Source organism: Cervus canadensis, chromosome 4 (genome assembly GCF_019320065.1).
Source record: "Cervus canadensis isolate Bull #8, Minnesota chromosome 4, ASM1932006v1, whole genome shotgun sequence".
Taxonomy (NCBI): domain Eukaryota; kingdom Metazoa; phylum Chordata; class Mammalia; order Artiodactyla; family Cervidae; genus Cervus; species Cervus canadensis.
The window spans coordinates 97,157,660-97,182,280 of record NC_057389.1 but is presented as its reverse complement, the minus strand read 5'-3'; the positions used below and the strand labels follow the sequence as shown (position 1 = coordinate 97,182,280).

The window sequence follows — 24,621 nt, the reverse complement described above, 5'->3', positions numbered from 1 at the left end:
TACTGTCAGTGCAGTTCTCTGGGTCTTGTTTAGCTTCGCTTTTTACTGTGGGGATGCGTGTGCTCTGGCACGTTCACCCCTCACTCCTGTTGGTGCCACACTGTGAAGGGCCTCAAACGGAGACACGCCAGGAGCCTGGAACGTGCGTCTCGTCAGTGACCTCCCACTCAGCCACAGGCTGGAAGAGGGTCAGGCCTGGAGAGGCTGAAGCGCTCAGAAGAGCCGGAGAGAGCAGCCTTCAGGGAGGAAGCCTGTCCTGTGATGGAATTAAAAGGCTTGGTTACTCTGATGAAGCCATGTATATAGGGCACAGGGAAGGGAAGAATATAAGACCCATAAAGTCTTGGCTGAGAATGCACAGGACGTGCGTGGGGGCAGGGGGTTCCCTCTCTTTAGTGGTCGGAGAAGTCCAAAATAGAATCAAAGTGAGGTGATTGTGCTGGTCAGATCAACAAAGGTAAGTGAAAGTGCTCACTGCAGCATGATGAGGTGGGCTGGTGTACAGCTCTTTCTGTGGGAAGAAATTTTGAAAAAGGTAGTAAGCTCCTTTAAAGTGCTCATGCCATCTGTCCACCCCAGCAGTTCCAACCCTGAGAAGTCATCCTTGAACATAAGTCCAGGTGCAGAAAAAGGTGATAACAGTGGTGTTCCTGGTAGTGTTGTTTGTAACCGCAGAAAACTAGGAGAATCTGACAAAGATTACTTAGGAAGTTGCCATACTTCCACTTGATGAGATACAATATATGTATTTATTTATTAGTTATTTTAAATATTCAGAAGGTTTTTAAAAAATTTTAATTGGAGGATAACTGGTTTACAGTGTTGGTTTCTGCTGTAAAACAGCGTGAATGAGCTATGCTGCTGCCGCTGTTTAGACACTAAGTTGCGTCTGACTCTTTGCAACCCATGGACTGTAGCCCACCAGTCTATGGGGTTTCCCAAGCAGGAATACTGCAGTTGCCATTTCCTTCTCCAGGGGATCTTTCCAGACCAGGGATCGAAGCCATGTCTGCTGCTTGGCAGGCAGATTCTTACCCACTGAGCCCCCTGGGACGCCCCGAACCAGCTCTTAAGTATACACGTACTCCCCCCCACCTTGCGCCTCCCTACCACCCCCCCATCCCACCCTTCCCCACCCCGAGTCGTCGCAGAGTGCCAAGACGACTTCCTGTCCCGAGCAGCTGCCCCCCGCTATTGGGGAAGGCTTTGAACATAGTAACTTCGAGTGCAGTTTTATCAAGCTTCTGTTGGGTGCAGACAGAAAAACTGGCTAATAAAACCCTGAAAATTCCCTGCCCCCACCCTGCTTTTTAGGTTCCTAGGTAACTCCCAGAATCAAAGGAGCTGCTGAACAAGCTAGGCCTCAGGAGTGCCAAGGGTCAGGCAGTTCCGGCCTCTGCGGCCCAGCCGCCTTCCCACGCACGCTGGGAGAGCGGAGGCAGGCTCGCTCACCTGCTGTGAGCACGCGCTGGGCCTGGCCGGGCTCTGTCAGGAGCAGGCAGTGCAGGACAGGGCCCTGTGCGGGGACTTCTCGCAGTAGGTGGAAGCGGGGTCATAAACGGGTGACTGGTTTCAAATAATAAATTGTCAGGAAGGGACTAAAGCAGTGATAAGATCGTGCTGGGGCTCCCGGGAGGGAGGGGTTGAGGGAGGCCTGAGAGACTTGAGATGTGCGGGCAGGGCAGGCCCCTCGACGGGGGTAGCTGACTGAGGCGGGTGCCCACAGGAGCCAGTGAGAGCTGGGGAAGTGCACGTCATGGCCCGTGAAACGGGAAACGAAGTTCCCCAGAGGCGCTGTGCTGCGGCGCGTCAGTCGCGCCCAGCTCTGCAACCCCATGCACTATGGCCCACCAGGCTCCTCTGTCCAGGGGATTCTCCAGCGAGAATCCTGAAGTGGGTTGCCATGCCCTCCTCCGGGGGTCTTCCCCACCCGGGGATCGAACCTATGTCTTATGTCTCCTGCTTTGGCGGGTGGGTTCTTTACCTCCAGTGCCACTTGGGAAGCCCCTCCCCAAAGGAAGAGGGTGCTGGTAACAGGAAAGGAGTGCAGAGAGAGCAAACTCAACAGGTGCCTAAAAAATGTTCACTTAAAAACCGTCCCTCTCCAGGTGCCCCCAGCACTGCAGCATCCGGAGGCCTGTGCTACTCCGGGGTCTTTGCCAGTCCAGCCTAAGGAGATGCTGAAGTTCCCTTAGGGTACTGTGCTCTCTCCTGGGGTTAGACTTCTGCATCATTCGCGTCTTTATCAGTCAGCCTTAAGGCCAGTCAGCTGATGAGGGCATGGAAGTGGCAATGTAGCTGTACCGCTGTTGCAAGATGCAAAATGATGGTTGCCTGTGAACTTGCTCCAAGACTCACCAACTAAAAGCTCCAGGCACTCCAGGACTGACACACGGAATGGTGGCTGATGTTTTAGAAACAGATCTGCACGTGGGATCAATTTGCCTTACTGGACATTTCCCTTTTGGTCTTCAAGCTGATGATGCATCTGCCACTTTTCAGATAATTTTCCCTCTAAATGGTTGCAATAAGCAGGGCTGCAGACCCTAGTTGGTACATGCAGACTATTTCATGAAACTTGGAAAAAAAAAATAGCTTCAGACCCTCACTCAAAATGGAATCCAGCATGACAAGGACAGGACACATGGATCCACCTTGATATCAGTGTCCTGGAATGCAAACTCAGGTAACCGTGAGAGAAAAAGGAGAGGCCATCTACCGCAAAAACAGACATGGCAGCAAATACACCAGCTGCACCGTGATGAGGTGGTGAGGGGTTCTGGAGCCCTCTTCTGCCTGGCGGGGCTGGGCAGGGTCACCCTGCTGCAGGTGACGCTGCGGGTCCTGGCCAACAGGTGTGCCGCACACGGGGCTGTCACGTCCGCACCGGAAGCCCAAGCAGAAGGCTCCGTTCGTATCTGGAAAGCAGAACTTCTCCAGGTTACGGAAAGAAAAGCTGCGATTCCGTGTTCTTAAATTGTGAAGGAGCTAGCTCCACTTGATGCCGCTGAGGTGCGTGCTTACTGCTCTACCTATGAATTTATCACTGCTGACCACCACCATCTTGAGTCTTAAGACTCTACACTGGTTGTATACTTTCTTAGGTACTCCTTTTGTATAACACAGGGTGAAGCCCGACCACATACAGTCCTCTTCAGAGTCAAGAGCTGTATATGTTACTGCCCTTCCTACTCTGTCATGTTACCATGGGAGTTAGAGACCAGGGGGTCCTTGCCCCCAAATAGTAAGAAAGTCCAAATCTCCGCTATTAGCCATATCTCCCCTGTGCCATTTCTTCTTCTGGACCCTTGCTTGTGCAGTAAAAGATGACTTGTCTTAAACTCCGCTGCCTCTCATTCCTTCTGTTGAACCTGTCCAACCTACTCTTTGGCTCCCCTCTCCATCCATCCATCATTTTAGCCCTGCCATGGTGTTACAGGAATATTAGAACAAGAGAGCAAGACTGTCTGAGCCCAGTCCTGCTACCACAGATGATGTGAGCCCAGCCACCTCTTTAGGACTGAGGGGCTCCTTTCACCAAATGCCGGGAATGCTGGCTGCTGCCGGCTCTCAGCTGTGTCTGTCTGGAAACTACCCGCAGTGGAAGGGAGCTGCCTTCCTTGCCTGGGGCTCTACCCCCTACTCGGGCAGCCCCCATCTGGAACCTGGCCCTCATGGGGGTACAAACGCCCCTGGAGTGGGTTGCCATGTCCCCCCCCAGGGGATCCTCCTGACCCAGGGATTGAACCCACATCTCTTATGTCTCCTGCACTGTCCGGCAGGTTCTTGACCTCTAGTGCCACCTGGGAAACCCAAGATATAAAAAAAAGATGACACTTACATGAGGCATTTAAATAGTCAGATTCACAGAATCAGAGCTGAATGGTGGTGCCAGGGGCTGGAGGACGGGAAATGCTAACCAATGGGTGAAATGTTTCAACGAAGCAAGACGAAGAAACTCTAGAGATCTCTGTAACAACAATCAAGAACGCTGTATTATACACTTAAAATTTTAAGAGGGCATGTTAAGTCTTCTTAATCAAAATAAAAATTTTAAAAGGACTATGGTGTCAGGGGATTATTCCCAGGGGCCATCACCAGTGCATTGAAGAAAGACTGACCAGCTAAGGGTGACTAAGCACCAACTTAAGAAATCAAAGGGCCTGTTTGGCAGGCTCTGAGAAGGGCGGATAGACTGAGGAGGTCAGGCCAGGACTTGGGGGTTAAAAGTGCAGGTTGAACTTTCAGCCCACCAAATCTGCTACACAAAGGTTACTGTCATTGTTAGGAAGGAGAGGGACCCTGACACCTGGGAGGGGAACATCTGATTGATGCCCTAGACAGTCTTGGAAGTCCAGGTCCCACTGCAACCTCGAGGCCCACAAACACAGCCTGCTCCTCCCTCTTAAGGGTTGGTACTTTCTCTTGCTTAAAAATCATGCGCAAGCCTCTTTCTACTTCCCTCCTGGCCACTGGACCAATGATGAGGGTTATGTAATAACCTGACTGGGGAAGCTGGGCCTGCCAAGAGAGGAAAGGCATATTCCAGAGGCACTCAGGGACCTCGCCAAGATGGATAAGCAGGAGCGGGGTTTGTGGGACCAAAAAGAGTGGGGTGTGGGCAAGGTGGTGCTAACAGCAAGTCCGTCTAGGGAGGGCTTCATCCATGTAGGACTGCCCTGTTGTAACGAAGACGACTTACACTGGGTGCTGCACTCCCAGGAAACATGCTAACAGGCCCCTGGAAGGGCTCTTGGGGGCCTTGAGAAAGCCATGGCCCGTGCTCAGGGAAGTAGGAATGCAGTAGCTGCTGCAGCAAGCAGGAGAGTAAGGTCCACGTCCTCTGTGAAGGGTGTGCTCGAGTGGACGGGCTCTATTTGGGATGGGCCTCGAAATCTAGCAGCTAGTTACATTCTGCAAGAGGATCCAGAGGACATCCCATTTACCAAGAAGAGAGGAACCAGGTGGCGCTTAGGAGAAGCCCTTAAGAGAAGGGATGGTGGACAGCCGTCCCTCCGAGGCCGAGACTGAGCAGAAGATGTAATAGAACCAGGTTCCCTGATAGTAATGGCATCATGGGGGTCCCAGAGCAGTAGGGCCAGCTGGCAGCACGGACCTGCAGAAGCCAGATGTGAACAGCTAGTGAACGAGCAGCCAGCTTGGAGGACCCAACCCGCAGAAAGCCAGGGAGCTGTTAGTGGATCATAGTGTACCCAGGGATGATTAGCTAAGCAGCTGGCAAGGGGTTGGCTTCCTCTATACAAGCAGAAGGACTCAACAATGGGTCATTGATTGGGTGGCTGAGGGAAGCTGTCCCAAAAGTCACAAGACGTTGCCCAGTTTCCAGACAAGCAGCCGTTGCTGTGAGTGATACAGTGATTCTCCCTGTCCTTCCCAATGGGAGTTATAGCCATTTACTCAGAGAACCATACCCCAAGGAAGAAGAATACCTAAATTGTTTTAGGTCACTTGGATACGAAGTCTGAGCTGACAGTGACATCTGTGGATGCTGAGTGTCTTCATGACTCTTATTAGGTTAGGGGAGTAAGAGCGAGACAGGAAGCAGAGTCCGAGCCCAGGTCTAACTCACAATGGAACCACTGGGGCCGCAGACCCACCTCTCTGCTTCCCTAGCCCCGATATTCAATCAGAACGGACACACCTGATCGTTACAGAACCCTCCCATTGGCCAAGTGAAAGCCTTGGAAATTGCTTCTCCCAGCAAAGAGAGCATAAAAAGTAATGTTGCATTCTGGAGGGAAAAGTTGAGATTAGCGCCACCCTAAAAGCCTTATGGCTTCCCTGGTGTCTCAGCTGGTAAAGAATCCTCCTGCAATGCAGGAGACCCCGGTTTGATTCCTGGGTCGGGAAGATCTGCTGGAGAAGGGGTAGGCTACCCCCTCCAGTGTTCTTGGGCTTCCCTCATAGCTCAGCTGGTAAAGAATCCGCCTGCAATGCAGGAGACCCCAGTTCGATCCCTGGGTTGGGAAGATCCCCTGGAGAAGAGAAAGGCTACCCCTCTCCAGTATTCTGACTGGAGAAGTCCATGGGCTGTATGCAGGGGTGCTGGTCTCCCTCACATATGCTGATTTAATCCAGCGGTCCCTACAAACAGCAGACAGTCCCTGGCAGAAGACTTGGACGGCTGCGAACTCAGTCATGTTGAGTTCAAACTTCAGCAGCAACGAACATCCACCGGCTTCTGCTGTCAGCCACCCCGGTGCTGCGAAAAGGGGCTTATGAATAAACAAGCTATCATGACCAGTGGGGGGCTCCGCATGATCCCAGCAGCATTGCCCCAACTCACCAAGGCTTCTTTAGCTCTGTCACTGCTGAATGACACCCTGCCAGTGACAGAGACCAATGCCAAGCCTGTGAGTCAACGCATCCCTCGAGGAGACCAGCCAGCCACTTTGGTGGCATGTGGGCCCCTTCCATGCTGGAGAGGGGCAGACAGTCACCTTTTCTTTCCTTCCTCCCCCACCTTGCCCTCCTTGCTTTTCATTTTTAAATCATTTCAAACTTACAAAAAGAACTGAGAAACAATACAAAGACCTAAAAACATTTTGCGAAGCTGTGGCAGACCCGAAAAACCACATATTGTATGGTTCCCTTTATATGAAATGTCCAGAAAACAGATCAGCGGTGGCCTGGAGCTGGGATCTTTACGGGGAGATAAAAATGTTCTAAAATCACATTATGATGCTTGCACAAATGGGTAAATTTACTAAAAATCACTGAATTGTTCATTTTGAATGGATGAATATTCTGGTATATAAATTATATACCTCAATAAAGTTTTGTTTTTTTAAGCAATGCAAAGGGGACTTCCCTGGTGGTCAAATGGTTAAGAATCTGCCTGCCAATGCAGAGGCCGAGGCTTCAACCCCTGGTCCAGGAAGACCCCCACATGTCTCAGAGCAACTGAGCCCAGGCCCCAGCTACTGAGCCCATGCGCCACAGCTGCTTACAGCCGCACTCCTAGAGCCTGTGCTAGAGGCCCCTGCAGTGAGCAGTCTGAGCACTGCAGCAAAGAGTAGCCCCTGCTCGCCACAGCTAGAGAAAAGCCCGTGAACAGCAACAAAGACCATCGCAGCCAAAATAAATAAATAAGTCTTAAAAAAAAACAAAAAAAAAACTGTCTTACAATGCCGGAGATGCAGGTTCAATCCCTTGTTGGGGAACTAAGATCCCACACGCCACCAAGCAGCTGAGTCTGCACACCACACTCTCTGGTGCCCTGTGGCGTGAACCCTTATGACGCAGTTAAGACCCTGTGTGCCTCAACTAAGACCTGTTTTAAATAGTGCAAAGAATGCTTACATGCCTTTCCTTCACCCAGTTGCCCCATATGTTAATATATTTTATAACAACAGTACAATTATTAAAACACAGAAATTTATATTGAAACAAAGACTGTTAACTAATGGACAGGTTCATTCACATTTCAGTAAATGGGTATGCCCTGTTCCGGGACCCCACGCAGAGTCACACTGCAATGAGTTGTCAGGTCTCTTGAGTCTGTCCGGTCTGTGACAGCTTCTGTGTCTTTGTTGTTTATATCCTTGGCACCAGCTGTGGACTCCTGGAATGGACACAAAGTCCAGGTATGACTCTGCCAGTCCTGCAGGTGAGTGGGGCCAAGTGTGTGCCCTGCCCCTGCAGAATGCATTTCACGTCACTTTGGACCAGGGGCCCCTCGGCAGTGCTGCCATGGGCACATGCTAGCATCATCCCTTCCTCGGGAATCACCTTGGTAAGGGAGCTGTCCGGCCCCAGGGCCGCCCGTGCACAGTGCCTGGTCCATGTCGGGAATGCAAAGGCCCACCCAGCTTGCCTCAGTTTGGGACCACTTTGAAGGCCTTTCCAGTCCCAGGGCCCTCTCTGGGGCAATTGGAGCCTTGGCCGCAACCACATCACAGCTCAAGACGCTCTGTGACCTGCCCAGCTCTCCTGTGTTTACAACTGATGTTTCCAGGCCCAATCCCCAGGAAACCACTAGCACCCAAATCCTCTGTTTCTGAGAAACTCACTCCATGCGCATGGGATGGTATGGAGTGAGGGAAGGTTTAAGCATTTCAAAGGCTTCTGTGGCCCAAAACAGGTCTCCTTCCATCTCTAGAAGAACCCACTGGAATAACAGTCATTTCCCATCACTGTAGCCTCTCAACACATGCATGCGGCTTCTGGGAAACTAACATATTCATTGTCGTGGGATTTTTCCTTCTAAGTGATTTTAAGCTCTCTTAAAACTGCCAGGTGGGGAATTTTGGTGAATGTCATCAAAAAGTCGTGTTAGTGCTAATGTTGAAATCAGTATCGATATATTATAAAGGTAGCTGGCTTTTACATTTCAATCAGGTGAATGTATTGGGTATTCATAAAAATTAAATTTTATAAAATCATTATATTGAAAACACTTATTCACTGAAGCTTCAGCAGTAAAGGCAAAATATTGGAGTGACCCTACCTGCCCATGCAGCAGGATCATTGGATAAACTCTAACACTCACAATGGGGTCACCAACAGCAGCAAGAAAGAATGAGGAAGAGCTCTATGAACTGGTTCAGCATGCTATCCAGGATGTTTCACTGTATTTCATTAGGAAAGAAGGCAAAGTGCAGAAGAGTATATCTAGTATGTTACCTTTTGTGTAAGAAAAAAGAGGAAATAAGAAAATTTGCATACTCATATATGCAAAAAAACAAAGGAAGAAAGAGAGAAAACCACAGGGCAGACAAGGCAGAAACTGAAGGGGAGTGTGGCGTGGAAGTGATGGCATGGAAAGACTACAGGAACGGGAAGGAAGCAGAGACCCTTCTCGGAGCAGACTTTTGGAAATTTGTGAATGTTTTTATATTCTCAAAAATCAAAAAGAAAGAGAGAGAATAAATAAAGTCAATAAGGATGAGAAACACATGGACCAAATAGTATTTCAAACATATATCATTTGGAGTACAAGCCCTCAGGCTGAAGACAAAGAGAAAACTAGACAAATACGCAGCTCCAGCTTGTAGGTTTCTGGAGGCAAAAGTTAGCAGTTCTGGAACTCTTGCCTGTGCAAGTATGTAAATAACATTTTGGGTGATGGGAGCTAGATTTTTTACTGTTGGTGAAATTTGGAGTTATGGAAAGGAGGAAGGATAGAATGAACCCTGTGGTTTTAGATTAAAAACTGTCAGTGTAAACTCATGGTTTTTAACATAGAGATATAGGTAAATATATGCATCACTCTGTGTGTATGTGTTTACATATATACACACACACACACACAAATATGCATATACACATTGTATATATTTATACACACACACGCCCTGTGTATATGTGTGTGTGTATACATACATCTCTTTCCCAGTCTTTTCCGCCAAGAAGGCCTAGACACAATGATGCCGCAGTAGCAGTGAGCGTGCCTGGGTCCAGACTTTGGTTTCTAAATACCATTGTCCATTAAGAAGAATAGGTCTTCTTGTCCTTGGAGGAATGGCTGATTCCAGTGCTGGAATGAGGAAAGTACTTAGATGCATTCTGAGAATCTTACTGTGATAGGAAACAAGGACATGCTAAAGGAAGATGTGAACAAGTCAAAAGGATACAGAAGCCAGTTTGAAGGCATACGTGCCGTCTGTGCATGCTCAGTCACTTCAGTCATGTCTGGCTCTTTGCAACCCTGTGAACTGTAGCCCTCCAGGCTCCTCTTTTCATGGGATTGTCCAGGCAAGAACACTGGGGCGGGTTGCATTTCCTTCTCCAGGGGATCTTCCTGACCCAGGGATCAAATCCAGGTTTCTTAAGTCTCCTGCTTTGGCAGGCAGGTTCTTTACCACTAGTGCCCCCTGGGAAGCCCCTTTGAAGGCATACCCACCGGCCAAATCTTGGACAATATGTACATCAAAATAAATAATGGCAATAAAATATTATAACCCATTAAGTAAAATAAAAGTTTATTTTTAGTTTAAGAATTTGAGTTCACAATGATTCAGATAAGTAAATAAATAGAGAAGAAGGGGAAGTTCTTTCTTAGTAATAAAGGTAAAAAGAATGATGGAATTAGAAAATCATATTTGACCACCATCTTCAGGCAAGAATCACTAATACTTGTTAAAATAGGGGGGTGAAAGTTGGAGAAGAAACAGGAGTTTTTACATATTCTCAAAATCTGGCTCTACAAAAATACTTACCTCAATGGGGGAAAAATGTTAAAGAAAAAGATAAACAAAGTCAGACAACAAGAAGGGAAGGTAACAGAGCGAGGACTTCAGCAGCATCCAGGAAGTGAAAAATTACAAAAAGCAGGTAAGAAAATCGGCCAGTGTCAAAGTGATCAGGCCATTCATGTCTGCTAACTGGTACTATTGAAGTTAGATTTTCTCTGTCTCCCAAAGACTGGTAGAAGAGGCCCCTGTCTTCCTGATTATGAGATTTCAAGGGGATGACACTCCTTGAGAAAGACACTCCTGGGATGTAAGAGATATAAACACATCTTAAACGGAAAGAGGAAGTTCTTACAATTGTAGATTTTTTAAAATAAATATTCTAAGAACAGGGAAATCAGGAGTCTAACTTTAGGTGTTGGCTGGAACAAATGATAAATTCTTGTGTCAGCCTAGAGCTTTTCCTGGCACTCAAGGGGACTGGGTCATCCCAGGATGGGCACAGCCTCAAGCTGAGTTTGGGCAAGGTCCTTTAGGGTGACGATTTTCTCCAGGGTGTGTGGGCTGAGAGTTCTTGCAGTTCTCATAGAGAAAACAGCAGACACCATGCTAACAGCACAGGTAAACATCACCAGACTGACATCACTGAGGTGCTGAGGACACCCCTTCTCTGACATTCCTGCCCAAAGTGCGCCATCAGTTACAATCCTCAGATAAACCCAGATAGGGGGGTTTCTGCAAAATAAGTGACCTGTGATCATGCAAGACCAAGAAAGAGACATGGACTCGTAAACTGTTCCATACTAAAAGAGACTGAGGACTTTGGACAGCTGAACCCAACATGTAATCTTGGAGTCCATAAAAACAGTATTGGGGGACTTCCCTTGTAGTCCAGTGGCTAAGATTCCACGCTCCCAGTGTTGGGGGCCTGGGTTCAATCCTTGGTCAAGGAACTAGATCCCACACGCTCCAATAAAGTTCAAAGATATTCCAGTTGGCTCAACTGAGACTGACGCAGCCAAATAAAGAAATAACAAAATACTATTGGGACAACTGGCAACATTTGATTAAGGTGTTATTGATTAGATAATGATACTGACCTTTTAAAAATTAAGATATAATTGACATAACATTATATTAGTTTCAAGTGTAACAACATAATGATTCAATATTTGTGTATACTGACAACTGTTGTTGTTCAGTCACTAAATTGTGTCCAACTTTTTGTGACCTCCTGGACTGTAGCTTGCCAGGCTCCTCTGCACATGGGGTTTTCCAGGTAAGAATATTAAAGTGGGTTGCCATTTCCTCTCCAGGGGGTCTTCCTGGACTGGGTATCAAATCTGCATCTTCCGCATTGACAGGTGGATTCTTTACCCCGAGCCACCAGGGAAGCTGATTGCCCTAATGTTAATTTCCTCATTTTGCTCATTGTACTCCAGCTGTATAAGAGAATATTCATACACACAGAAGCATTGATGAACAAAGGGCTATTTTGTATGCAAATTATCCTCAAATGGCTCAGAAAGAAAATATGTGTGTGTGTATGTCTCTGTGTGTGCCTGTGGGTATGGAGAGAGAGAGAGAGACCAGAGACAGCTAAATATAGTAAAACAATAGAAACCTGGGTTAAGGCTATATTGAAATTCTTTGTATTCTTCTTTGCAAGCTTTAAGTATAAAATTATGTTAAAAAAAGTTTGGGGGCAAAAATGCAACCCCCATCTGACATAAAAAGCAAAGTAATTCCAAGTGGATTAAAGACGTCAGTGTGAAAGTTACCAAACTTGGACAATAAGGTAAGGTAGGAGAATGGGCTTCCCTGGTGGCTCAGTGGGAAAGAATCCTCCTGCCGATGCAGGAGACATGGGTTCAATCCCTGGGTTGGGAAGATACCCTGGAGAAAGAAATGGCAACCCACTCCAGTATTCTTGCCTGCAAAATCCCACGGATAGGGGAGCATGGCAGGCTACAGTCCATGGAGACACAAAGCAGTCGGACGTGACTTAGTGAGTAAACGACCTGAGGGTGTGCACTAGGACTCCTTCTGGGACTCCCAGAAACACTTGACATCTCTGTGTCGGCTACAGGTCCTGTAGTCTCGGGGACCTGCCTAGTCTTGTGGACCAAGCAGCGATCTCCTTGCCCTGCTGCCAAGGCGTTTCCTCCCCGGAGCCCCACTCACGGCCGAGCCTCTCCTCCCCGGGGCCCCGCTCACCCCCGAGCCTCTTCTCCCCAGGGCCCCACTCACGGCCGAGCCTCTGTGTCACCTGGTGTGTGTGTGTCTGCAGGGTCCCCACGTACGGAACACGCTGCCTCCACAACCCAAGTTTTCTCCTCCTTTTATCATGATAGCAGGGGCACAATGCAATAGCCTGTATTTAGCTCCAAGGGGATGTCTGAGAGGCCACTGCCTGGTGACCTCGCCAAGGGGACAAGCCCCCGACCTCCGGAGTGCCTGCGCCTTACCAGAGCCTTGATGTGCTCAACGCCTCCTGCTCACCAGGTCAAGTCACACCATGTCATCAATAGAAGGACTCACGACTCAAGCTGCCAAGTCTCTTGTCAATGGAGACACACAGGATTTGCTTAATTTTCCCAGCAATGATGACAAACGCATGTGGAAAGTTGCCAGCTGGGGAAACTCATAAGAGACTCAGCACCAAGGTTTCTGTTGGTGGCAGGTCACACAGGCATGTATCATAATCTCAGGCTCCCAAAAAGAAAGCAGGTGTTCAACATAAACCCAAACAATTTTGACACTGTGAGCCATTTTTATTAGTTAGTGGTGGGAACCCTCCCCAAATCCAAGTTCCCAGATGCCAGTCCAAGCAGGTTGCAAGGACATCAGTCTCAGGACTGTTAGCTGTTTCTCATACACTGCCAACCACCTCATGTAACCACGCTAATGAAGCATGCAGGAACCAGGGAAATGACTCAGGGGTCTTGGACCCAGTGGTTCATGTGAAATAGACCCGGGCTGGGACTCTATTTGGGAAGCCAGAGTATGCTTGAATTGTCACCTGACTCCTAAGTTCCCCCCTGCTCCAAGAAGGAAGTCAGTGATGGTGCTTCGGGTCCCTGGATGTCAGTGTTAAATCAGTTCTGTATCCCACTGTTCTCAAAGACCCAAGACTATGTACCCCTCTTTCCTTAGAGCATGACATTTACCAAGGCAACAATGATGCTCTAGTGATGGGGGCATAAGCATTGCTCAAAAGCCCATAGTGGCCATCTTCTGCAGTCTGCGATGGGGGACAGGAAGTGACATTATAGAACTGGGTTCCATGGGAAAGACAGAAATGATAAGAAATGAAAGAGGTTAGATGGCAGCACAGAAGTGTCAGAAACCAAGTGTCACTGATGACCATGATGCTCAGCAAGACCAGGATGCTGGGATCTGGAGGAGCAGCTCACAGAACAATGTGACAGGAGAGATGGACCGCTTGACAGCTGCAGCCAAGAAAGGTGGACAAGCAGAAAGCCAGGTTAGCTGCCCCAGGAAAATTCATAATCCCTTATCCCATTTCCAGACCTTAGTTAGTTCTCAGACCCAGAACCTACTGACTGAAGTCAAGGCCAGTCCCCTCGTGAAAGCTGCAATGCACGGCCAGGGTTTCCTCCAGCCTTTCCGGAAGGGGTCCACCCAATTTACCCAGAAAAATGTTCTTGCTATCAAGATGAGAAAGTTTTTTTTTTTTAATATAATTGACTTAAAATATTATATTTGTTTTGGGTCTCTATAACTAATAGTGATCCAATAGTGATCCAATATCTTTAAACATTACATGCGATCCCATGAGAGTACTTTATATATTCTGGTTACAGGTCCTTCATCAAACATATGTTTGCAAATATTTTCCCTGAGTCTATGGATTGCCTTTTAATTCTAGTAGTACGTTTGAGCAAAAAATTTAAATTTTGATGAAGTTTAATTCATTCTTTTCCCCTTATGGATCACTGGTGTTTGTTCTAAGAAACTTTTACCTAAGCCAAGGTCTCAAAGTCTTTCTCCTGTGTTTTCTTCAAGAAACTTTTATTGCTTTAGGCTTTACAATTAAGAATATGATCCATGTTGACCAACTTCTCAGATATGTGTGAGATATGAATGCAAGTTTGCTTATGCACCTCTGTATGTCCTTGTGTCCCAGCAGCATTTGTAGAAAAGGCTAGTCATCTGATACATCTGATAAAGGATTATTACCCAAAGTATACCAAGAACTTAAAATGCAACAATAAGAAAACAATTCAATTTTTAAAAAAAGTCAAGAGACCTTAACACACACCTCATCAGAGGACACACAGATGGCAAATAAGCATATGAAAAGAGGTTCCACATCATATGTCATCAAGGAAATGCAAATTAAAATGACAAGATACCACTGCACATCCTCTGGAATGGCCAAAATCCAGAATGCTGACACCGATAAATGCTGGCAAAGATGTGGAACAACAGGAACCCTCATCCATTGCTGGTGGGTATGCAGAATGGTACAGCTGCTTTGGAAAACAGCTGGCTCGTTTCTTATTAAATAGACTCTTACCATACAGTCCAGCAATCACAGTCTTTGGTATTTACCAACATGAGCTGAGAACTTACATCTATGCAAAGACCTGCACATAGAATAGATGTTTACAGCAGTTTTGTTCACAGTTGCTGAAACTTGAACACGACCAAGATGTCCTTCAGTAGTGAATGGATAAATAAACTGTGGTACACCCAGACAATGGAATATAATTCAGCACTGAAAATAAGTGAGCTATTAAGTCATGAAAAGACATGGAGGAGCTTTAAATGCATATTACTAAGTGAGAGAAGCCCCTCTGAAAAGGCTACATACAGTATGATTCCAATCACATGGCGTGGAAAGATAAAACTGTAGAGATGGTGGAAAGTTCCATGGTTTCCCGGGGGAGAATAGAGGGAAGGCAGCCAGGCCAACTGGGTAGTCACTCACTTGCTCATTCACAGTTAGTTGTGTTTCTTTGAGCATCTACAACACGGGGGCAGGGCTTGGGGACCAGGCAGAGGACAGTCATCTCCTCCCAGGTTCTCCTGGAAGGGCAGGGAGACAGAAATCCAACAAGGAAAACAGAGAGGGACAAGGTTGCCAGGGGAGGGTGCTCAGAGACCCTGCGGGTGCGTAAGGGACCCCAGGTGCCCAAACAGAATCACGCTGAGAAGGGCCAAGTTCAGAGCCATGAACTGTGAGCCGTGAATCTAAGTATAGAGCACGAGCTGGGAACAAGTGGGTTAAGTCGAGAGCAAGATGTGACATCATCCTGAATGTTATTTCTTTGTGTGTAAGGCTTAGGGTTCTGATGAGAATTGTGGACACACACCACTTCTGTGGCATTCTTGCCCAAAAGAATAACCTCAGTCTAATCATGTAATCAGAAAATCCAAACTGAGGGTCATCTACAAAAGAACTCACATTCTACAACAGTGCTGACCTGATAAAAGATCTGAGGACCCATCCTGATGGCTCAGACTGGAGGACACACGATCCTGGTCCAGAAAAAGGATGTTATGGAACAACATGCTGAAATTTGGTTGATGTCAGTCTTGGATCAATGTTAGTCTATGTTGTTATGTAACATGCTAACTTTTGAAGAAGCTACGGGAAGCGTTTACAAGCATCCTTTGTACTATTTTTTTTTTGAATGCTTTGGCCAAGCTGCACACCATGTAGGGTATTAGTTCCCTCACCAGGGATGGAACCTGCACCCCCTGTGGTGGAAGAGTGGCGTCTAAGCCACTGGCCCACCTGGGAAGCTCCTCTCTTTGTACTGTTTTTTAAAAGTAATTTTACTGAGGTATAATTTACATACTATAACATTCACCTATCTTAAGTGTGAAATTCAATATTTTTGGTAAATTTACTGACTTGTTCAAACTTCACCACAATTCAGTTTTAGAACATTTTCATCATCTGTGTGGATCACAACAAACTGTGGAAAATTCTTAAAGATATGAGAATACCAGTGCACCTTACCTGTCTCCTGTATGTGGGTCAAGAAGCAGCTGTTAAAACCTTACATGGAACAACTGACTGGTTCAAAATTAGGAAAGGAGTATGACACAGGTGTATATTGTTAACCTGCTTATTTAACTTCTATCCAGATTACATTGTGCAAAATGCCGGATTGGATGCATCACAAGCTGGAATCAATATTGCTAGAAGAAATATCAACAACTTCATATATGTAGGTGATACCACTAATGGCAGAAAGCAAAGAGGAGCTCAAGAGCCTCTTGATGGGGGTGAAAGACGAAAGACAAAAAAGCTAGCTTAAAGCTCAACATTAAAAAAAAAAACAAAAAACTAAGATCATGGCATCTGGTCTCAACACTTCATGGCAAATAGAAAGGGAAAAAGTAGAATCAGTGACAGATTTTTCTTTTCGTGGGTTCCAAAATCACTGCAGATGGTGACTGCAGCCATGAAGTTAAAAGATGCTCGCTCCTTGGAAGAAAAGCTATGACAAACCTAGACGTATCCAAAAGCAGAGACATCACCTTGCTGACAAAGTTCCATCTAGTCAAAGCTATGGTTTTGCCAGTAGTCATGTACGAATGTAAGTGTTGGACCATAAAGAAGGTTGAGCACTGAAGAACTGATGCTTTCGAATTGTGGTGTTGGAGAAGACTGTTGAGAGTCCCTTGGACTCCAAGGAAATCAAACCAATCTATCCTAAAGGAAATCAACCTTGAATATTCATTGGAAGGACTGATGCTGAAGCCCCAATACTTTGGCCATTTGATGCAAAGAGCTGACTCACTGGAAAAGACCCTGATGCTGGGAAAGATTGAAGACAAAAGCTGAAGAGGGTGGCAGAGGATGGTATGGTTAGATAGCATCACTGACTCAGTGGACTATCCAGGAGATAGTGAAGGACAGGGAAGCCTGACATGCTGCAGCCCATGATGTCGCCAAGAGTCAGAGATTAGAGACTGAACATCACCATCCTAGTAATGCTCCCAGCCCTAGGTCCTCAGTGATCTGCTTTCTGTTTCCATGGGTTTCCCTTTTCTGGACATTTCATATAAAGAGAATCAAATATGTGTTTTGAGTCTGCCACAATTTTGTACAATGTTTTAGAGGTCTTTGTACTGTTAATATTTTAGTGGGACACTGGGTGAAACTTGAATAAGATTTGTAAATGGCTGAGAGTATTGTATCAATGTTAATTTCTGAGTTTACATAATTGAATTATAATTGTATAAGATTTTAACATTAGAGGAAGCTGGGTGATAGGAAATTTTTGCTATTTTTGCAACTGTTTTGGTAAGTAAAATAATTTCAAAATAAATCTTTTTTTTTAACTTAAGCTTGGGGTCTGAGTCATGCACTGCTTATGCCTGTCTATGGTACTGAGACTGTGGTTTCTTTTCAACAGAGTGGTTTGGCTGGCCTTTCCATTTCCAGAGGTCCTTGGTGAGCTCAGTTTCCAGGATGTTCTTCAGGGAAAAGTAGGGGCTAGTACAGGGGCATAGGCCTGAGTCACTGAGGCATGGCCTGCAGGGGTTTCAGTTCAGTTAAGTCGCTCAGTCGTATCTGATTCTTTGCAACTGCACAGACTGCAGCACGCCAGGCTTCCCTGTCCATCACCAACTCCTGGAGCTTGCTCAAACTCAGGTCCATTGAGTCGGTGATGCCGGCCAACCATCTCATCCTCTGTCGTCCCCTTCTCCTCCCGCCTTCAATCTTTCCCAGCATCAGGGTCTTTTCTAATTAGTCAGTTCTTCGCCTCATGTGGCCAGAGTATTGGAGTTTCAGCTTCAGCATCAGTCCTTCCAACGAATATTCAGGACTGATCTCCTTTAGGATGGACTTGTTCGATCTCCTCGCAGTCCAAGAGACTCTCAAGAGTCTTCTCCAACACCACAGTTCAAAACCATCAATTCTTCGCCACTCAGCTTTCTTTATGGTCCAACTCTCACATCCATACATACTACTGGAAAAATCATAGCTTTGACTAGATGGACCTTTGTCAGCAAAGTAATGTCTCTGCTTTTTAATATGCTATCTAGGTTGGTCACAGCTTTTCTTCCAAGGAGCAAGCGTTTTTTCATTTCATGGCTGCAGTCACCACCTGCAGTGATTTTGGAGCCCGAGAAAAGTCTGTCACTGTTTCCATTGTTTCCCATCTATTTGCCATGAAGTGATGGGACCGGATGCCATGATCTTAGGGTTTCTGCAGGGGTTTAGGGATGAGCTTTTTCATTTCCCTTCAATGTTGGCACTTCCAGGGCTGGTTGCTAAGGAGGGTGAGTGGGTGGCTTCTGCATGGAAGGCCTTAAGCTCAACCTCTGTCAGCCTGAGCAAGGTCCAACCCTGAGAGGCTGGGGAAGCTCAGAGAGAGGGAGGTGCAGATCAAGAGATCTGGAGAGGGTTTCAGGGGCTGAGCCCCCAGCTGTCGCCTGGACATCTGCCCAGGGACTTCCTCAGAAGCTGCTGATATTAGGCCCCAGCTTCCTGCTGCCAGCTCAGAACAGAGTCTGTCTCGGCCTCAGAGGAAATGAGAGCTTGTCAGAGAAGACAGCCTGACATGTGCAGAGACACATGGACACACAGAGGCCCATGAAAGAGCTTCAAAATAATCGTAAACACATTGACCGATGGGATCACAGCATGGAGACACACAGGTTCATGCAAACACTGGCACACAGCCCACCCTTGGCACATGTGTCCCACCCTTCAGGGAGCCTGGCTGGGGCTGGAGGAGAGACGGGAGCAGGGATCTTAGTAGGGGCTGAAGTGGTGGAGAGACCTGGAGGAGCATCTGGTTTCTGCCCCCTGCTGCTCCTGTCTCTGTTTCAGTCATTTCCACGTCACAGAGCACCTACCACTGCTATGGGAAGACTCGTCCAAAGCAGAGCACAGGCTTGCAGACCCACCTCTGCTCCTGAGGAGCTCCCAGCAACCCCAGCTGGGTGCAGCTTGTTCTGGGGGGACAGTGATAGACAAGGGGCATTCGCTGGGTGTTGAGCAGGTGATGAGAGGCTAAAGGGAATTCTTGGGGAGCCTAACAGGCAACAAAGCCCTCAGGCTGGAACCCAGGCTTGGGCAGCAAGGAAAGAGGCCAGGTGGGCAGCGAGGGCGGAGCTCCCCAGGTCACAGCACCGCGACGCACAGAGACTCCCCAGCGTGACCAGGCAAAGGGGTGCAGGGCGTCCTGGCAGCCCACCAGCCGGTGCAGCGGTGGCCGCCCCAGATCCCACAGCATGGCTTGTACCAGTCTGGACTCTGTCACCGCTGACCAAAACCCACTTCAAACCAACCTGAGCCAAAAGGAGAAGTGACCATTTTACAAAATGGAAAAGCTGAACAGTCAGGGGGTTGTTTCAGGCAAGGTGGCCCCAGGGCTTCGGGACATAAGCCACCTCTCTTCTCACAGCCTAGCCCCGTGCTGGCTCCGTCTTCCTCAGGATGGCTAGCGGCTGGAAGTTGCCCTCAGGAGTCTCCCTCCCATTCCGAGTTCCCTTCCCCAAAGTGCTAAGGAAGTTGCCAGGACTCCAGCTCACCATCTTGGGTCAGCCTTGGCTCCCACAGGTAGTTTTAGCCTGCATGTCCGCCCCGCAGGCCTGGGGGTGGAGGGCGGCTCTGTCCAGGGCACAGAAGCTGAGTGTGGGCAGGGCTGAGACTTCACGAAGAGGGATGCTGGGCAGGCAGAAATGCCAGGTGACTGTGTGTACCAGGGCCAGAGGCGCAGAGAGGACAGGTTCAGCCATCCCAAGGGGGCTGACCAGGCCAGTCCAGTGGCCCTTGGGATGGCCCGCGTGCATGGAGCTCAGGCAGCTGTAGAACTGGTGGACATTGGGTTTTCTGGAAGGGAGCAAGGACTTGGCTGTGCCCGGTGTGGGCTGGGTGCTTGGAGTACCCTGTAGTCAGAGTTGCATGATATAAAACAACCCCAGCTGGGTAGCGGGAGATAGAAGAGTGGGTTGATGGGGGGTCAGGGCCAGGAGTCCATGAGGGGCAAGCGGGCTTTGGAAGACGGCACTGGGGGTGGATTTGAGAATGATTAGGACTTGGGAAGTGGTGGCAATGGGTGCTTCAAGTAGGAGCGTCTCGATTCCTGAGATCAGATCCTGGACGAGAGAAGGTCTGGAGGGCCTTTGGGGACACTCGGGTGACCTGGCAGCTGAAGCAAGCCTAAGGTGGACAATTTGAGTCCTGCCAGAGCAAGGCGAGGCCAAGAAGGCCCACAAGGACTGGGAGGAGGAGGCTGGGCTGTCCCCAGGTAACCGCTATCTCCAGCCCAGGCTCCATGTGGTCCTGTTTCCGCCTGCTCGCTGCCGCGGCTCTCCCAGGCTTGGCCACGCCCCCTCCCCACCCCCCGGCCACTGAGGAGGGCGGGGAGAGCCGGCCACTCTTCCTCTCCGGGGCCAGCCTCCGAGCAGCAGACGAGGGTGATCAAACCCTGCAGATAACCCGCTCACAGGCCAGCCTGGCCGCCAGAGCCGCCGTCACCATGAAGGACGAGGTAGCTCTTCTGGCCACCGTCACCCTCCTGGGCGTCCTGCTGCAAGGTGGGCTGGCTCCTGCTTCGGGAGGTGGGTGGGCCTCGGACCCTGCGGTCTGCCTTCCTGCCTCCAGGCTCTGCGCAGGGTTGGGGGAGTGCTGGGAAGGCCAGGCCGAGGTGAGGGACAGCCCAGACTCCTGGTACTCGAGCTTTCCTGACCCCAGAGGAAGGGATGCTCCAGGGCTGAAGGCCTGGCACTTTCCCTAAGTGGGAAGGGGAGAGGCCCTGGAGGAGTGTCTGCAGGGCAAACTGAAACTCTGGGCAGAGGTGCCTGACCTAGGGGATGGGCAAGGAAATGGAAAAAGGCTCCCGAGGGATGCCTGAGGTAGGCATGCGGGATGCCTGCCTTGGGGTTGGGGGTGGTCCCTTGACCAGCATAAAGAGCACTGGGGGCAGGGCTTTCAGTGAGAAAGTGAGGCATCCAGCTGTGTTGGACCTGAGCAGGAGGGCAGGCTGCCAGCATGAATGGATGTTCTGATGGTGGGTATAGAAGTGGGACAGCCATGGGCCTGAGGCAGCCCTACTCCAGATGACCCCTGCCCTCTCCAAGTGTCTCTTCGCTGGGTGTCCCAGTGGGAGGACCCCATCTCCTGGCCCTGCCTTCAAAGGCACTCTCTTTATCCTGGAACCGTGTGAAGCTGGACAGGATTGAAACCCCCCAGAGGTGCCTGCTGAGTGCTCTTTTCAGATTGGCCCTAGATCACACATTCCTGGGACCGACATGCCCCAGGACAAGACACAGCCTGAGGCAGGGGCCCTGGAGGGGCTGAACAGACAGACAGAGTTGATCTCCAGCCATGCCAGTGAGCTCACCCCTCAGGCCCTGCTCATGTAGACACGGGGCCGCCCTCCAGGCCCTACTTGGTGCTGGCAAGGCCACCCTGGTATTTACAGTGCACTCAGGTTGGGCCCTACAGAAAGCCTGGCACCAAGAGCATCAGAGCCACAGAACTTGCAGGAAACTAGTTGGAGACACCCAGTACTGCAACTGTGTATGTGGTGGGCATCTGGCCTGAGACCAAGTAGAAGGGTTCCTGTGCACTCAGGCTCTCAAGAGTAGCCCCCACTCTCTCTGTACCCATCGGTGTCAGACAGCAGACGGGCAGAGGCCGGTGGTTCAGAGTTGGACTAGAGGAGGAGGCCCAGCTGTTAACCACCTGGGAGCAGAGGACAGGGTATCTAGACCCCGACTGAGGCAGGGTCCAGACAGCCTGAACAGAGAAACTGAGGCAGGACCGGAACCACAGTTTGCAGGCACAGCAATCCAGGAGGTCCCTCCCGGTGAACTCTGCGGGTAGGGGAGCAGGGACGATGGCCACAAGGTGTGTGCTCCCTTGAATCCGGAAGGATGCAGCCAACGGTGGCTCAGTTGGTAAAGAACCTGCCTGCAATACAGGAGACCCGGGTCAGGAAGATCCCCTGGAGAAGGAAATGGCAACCCACTCCAGTATTCTTGCCTGGAAAATCCCTTGGACAAAGGAGTTTGGTGGGCTACAGTCCATGGGGTCTCAAAGAGTCAGACAGGACCGAGTGATGAACACTTTCACTTTCACTACCTTCAAGTGGGACTCCCAGTCCAAGGACCTGGGCCACAGTCCATGCCTAGAGGGTGGGAATTGGGTATCTGCTTGTGTTTTCCAAGTCAAACTAATTCAGGAGCAAAGTCCTTTTGATGGCAGGTGTCCTGTGACGTGTCATCCCTTCCTCCTACACTTACTGGGCTGGACAGGACCTCTCAGAGCCCCAGGCCCACACCCAGCCCTCCCTGTTGAGTGTCATGGACACCGGAGAAGAGCGCGGTCCGGCGGTCCTCTATGTTGGGCTTTAAAGGGGAGTCTCCACGAGCAGGGCGTGGAGCAGGGATCAGAGAAGATGCGCAGCCAGGCCGGGAGTCAGGGTGCCGAGTCTGACTCCTGCAACCCCTCTGTCCCCAGCCTACTTCTCTCTGCAGGTGATCTCGGCGCGCCGGGCCTTCCGCGTGTCGCCGCCGCTCACCACCGGCCCGCCGGAGTTCGAGCGCATCTACCGAGCCCAGTGAGCCGCGGTGGGAGGGCGCGGGGTGGGCTGCGGGCAGGCTCTGAGGGAGCAGGCCGGCGCCTTCATGCTGCCCCGCCCGCGCCGCAGGGTGAACTGCAGCGAGTACTTCCCGCTGTTCCTCGCCACGCTCTGGGTGGCCGGCATCTTCTTTCACGAAGGTTTGGACGTGGGCTAGGGGCGCGCGCATTGGAGCCTGGGGGTCCCCGCGGCGGCGGGCTCAGCTCAGCCGGCCTCGCCGTCCCCTCCCCTGCCCCAGGTGCGGCGGCGCTGTGCGGTCTGGTCTACCTGTTCGCGCGCCTGCGCTACTTCCAGGGCTACGCGCGCTCTGCGCAGCAAAGGTGAGAAGCGGGGCGGGGTGGCTCCCCGGAGGTCCGCCGGGGCAGGGCGGTGACGGCCGAGGCCGCTAGCGGAGCGCGGGCGGGACCGGGCGGCTGGTTGGAGGCGGGTCCCTTTTGGGGTCCAGTGGGCGGGTTCCCGGTGGAGGCGGGCCGTGGGGTCTGGCGGGGTTCGGCGTCCTGCCCCGCCGCCGCTGAGCCCCACTCGCAGGCTGGCCCCGCTGTACGCGAGCGCGCGCGCGCTCTGGCTTCTCGTGGCCCTGGCGGCCCTTGGCCTGCTCGCCCACTTCCTCCCGGCCGTGCTGCGCGCCACGCTCCTTGGACAACTCCAGAAACTGCTGCTGAGGGCCTGAGACGGAGGACGCCGGGACGACGGAGCGGCAGTTGAGCCGGAGCCTCCTCCAGTTTCTCATTAAAGCGTCCATGACAGGACCCCGAGTGCACTCTTTCGGTCGAAATGGGTCGCGCAGTGCGGGTTGTAGAGCCTGCAGGGGCCTAACTTCGGCCCGTAGCAGTTGAGTGGGCTGCCGGGCGAGGCAGGGCTGCGGAAGGCAAGAGGCCGCTCCTCCCCACCCCGCCGCCCCGCGGGAGCTCGATCGGGTCTCGGGTCCTGTCCTGTTCCCAAACCCGGGAGGCACACGCCCGGGGCTCAGGCGCCCTTTCTCGTCAATGCTCACCCAGGGCTTCGCCCTGCGGTCAGTGTTTTCCTCGCCTGTCCCTCTTCTATGAATCCTGCCTCTCCGCTGACCCTCAGCCGCCCCGTTCCGTGTACCCTGGCCTTCACAGCCGACACAAGGGACTTTTTGGATCCCTACTGGGTTACTGGCATCTAGATGCCTAGGTGGCACAGTGGTAAAGAATTCACTTGCTGATGCAGGAGACACAGGAAACATGGGTTGGATCCCTGGGTAGGGAAGATCCGCTGGAGGAGGAAATGGCAATCCACTCCACTATTCTTGCCTTGAACATGGACAGAGGAGCGGGGTGGGATGTGGTCACCAGAGTCCGACGCTGGTGAGCACAGGTGTTCTGGACCTGTTGCAGCCGGCAGAGCTGGGAAAGACGATGGATGTCAATTTGGTTGATTGGCGTGCTCCAATATTGTTGCCTGGAGAATTCCATGGACAGAAGAGCCTGGTGGTCTACAGTCCACGGGGTTGCAAAAACTGGGGCACGACTGAAGCGGCTTAGCGCGCACACACACGCGCTCTCCAGTAAACATCTGGGTGTCTTGGGGCCCAGATCTGGAAGGAATGCCCGCCGGGAACAGTCCCTAAAAAGGTGGCTTTTAGCTGAGAATGGAGAGGACAGGAACTGGGTAACAGCAAAGGCGCTGAGCCGGCTGAGAGCCCTAAAATGGGTCAGAGACCAGGGACCGGAGCAGGGCCTTGGAAATGGGGGTCAGCAGGGTGAGACCCACAAATGCGTGGGGTGCGGTGATGGGGGCGTGCCTTTGGTGAGAGGTGGCTGCAGGCACTTTGAGAGCTATAATGGGTACTAGGGGGAGTGCTCTGATGAAAGTCATCTTGGAAGTGTGGGGGGGAACCCAGATTCCACACTAGCTCC

General features: G+C 50.3%; 1 protein-coding gene across 1 annotated transcript; it reads left to right on the top strand.

Moving 5' to 3' along the window:
* The first annotated feature begins 20,531 nt into the window (after positions 1–20,531).
* Positions 20,532–23,487, top strand: LTC4S (leukotriene C4 synthase). Its single transcript, XM_043467007.1, has 5 exons — positions 20,532–20,690; positions 22,618–22,717; positions 22,808–22,878; positions 22,977–23,058; positions 23,267–23,487. Exons 1-5 carry the CDS (start codon positions 20,633–20,635, stop codon positions 23,406–23,408), a joined length of 453 nt encoding a protein of 150 aa, XP_043322942.1. The 5' UTR covers positions 20,532–20,632; the 3' UTR covers positions 23,409–23,487.
* Positions 23,488–24,621: the final 1,134 nt, after the last annotated feature.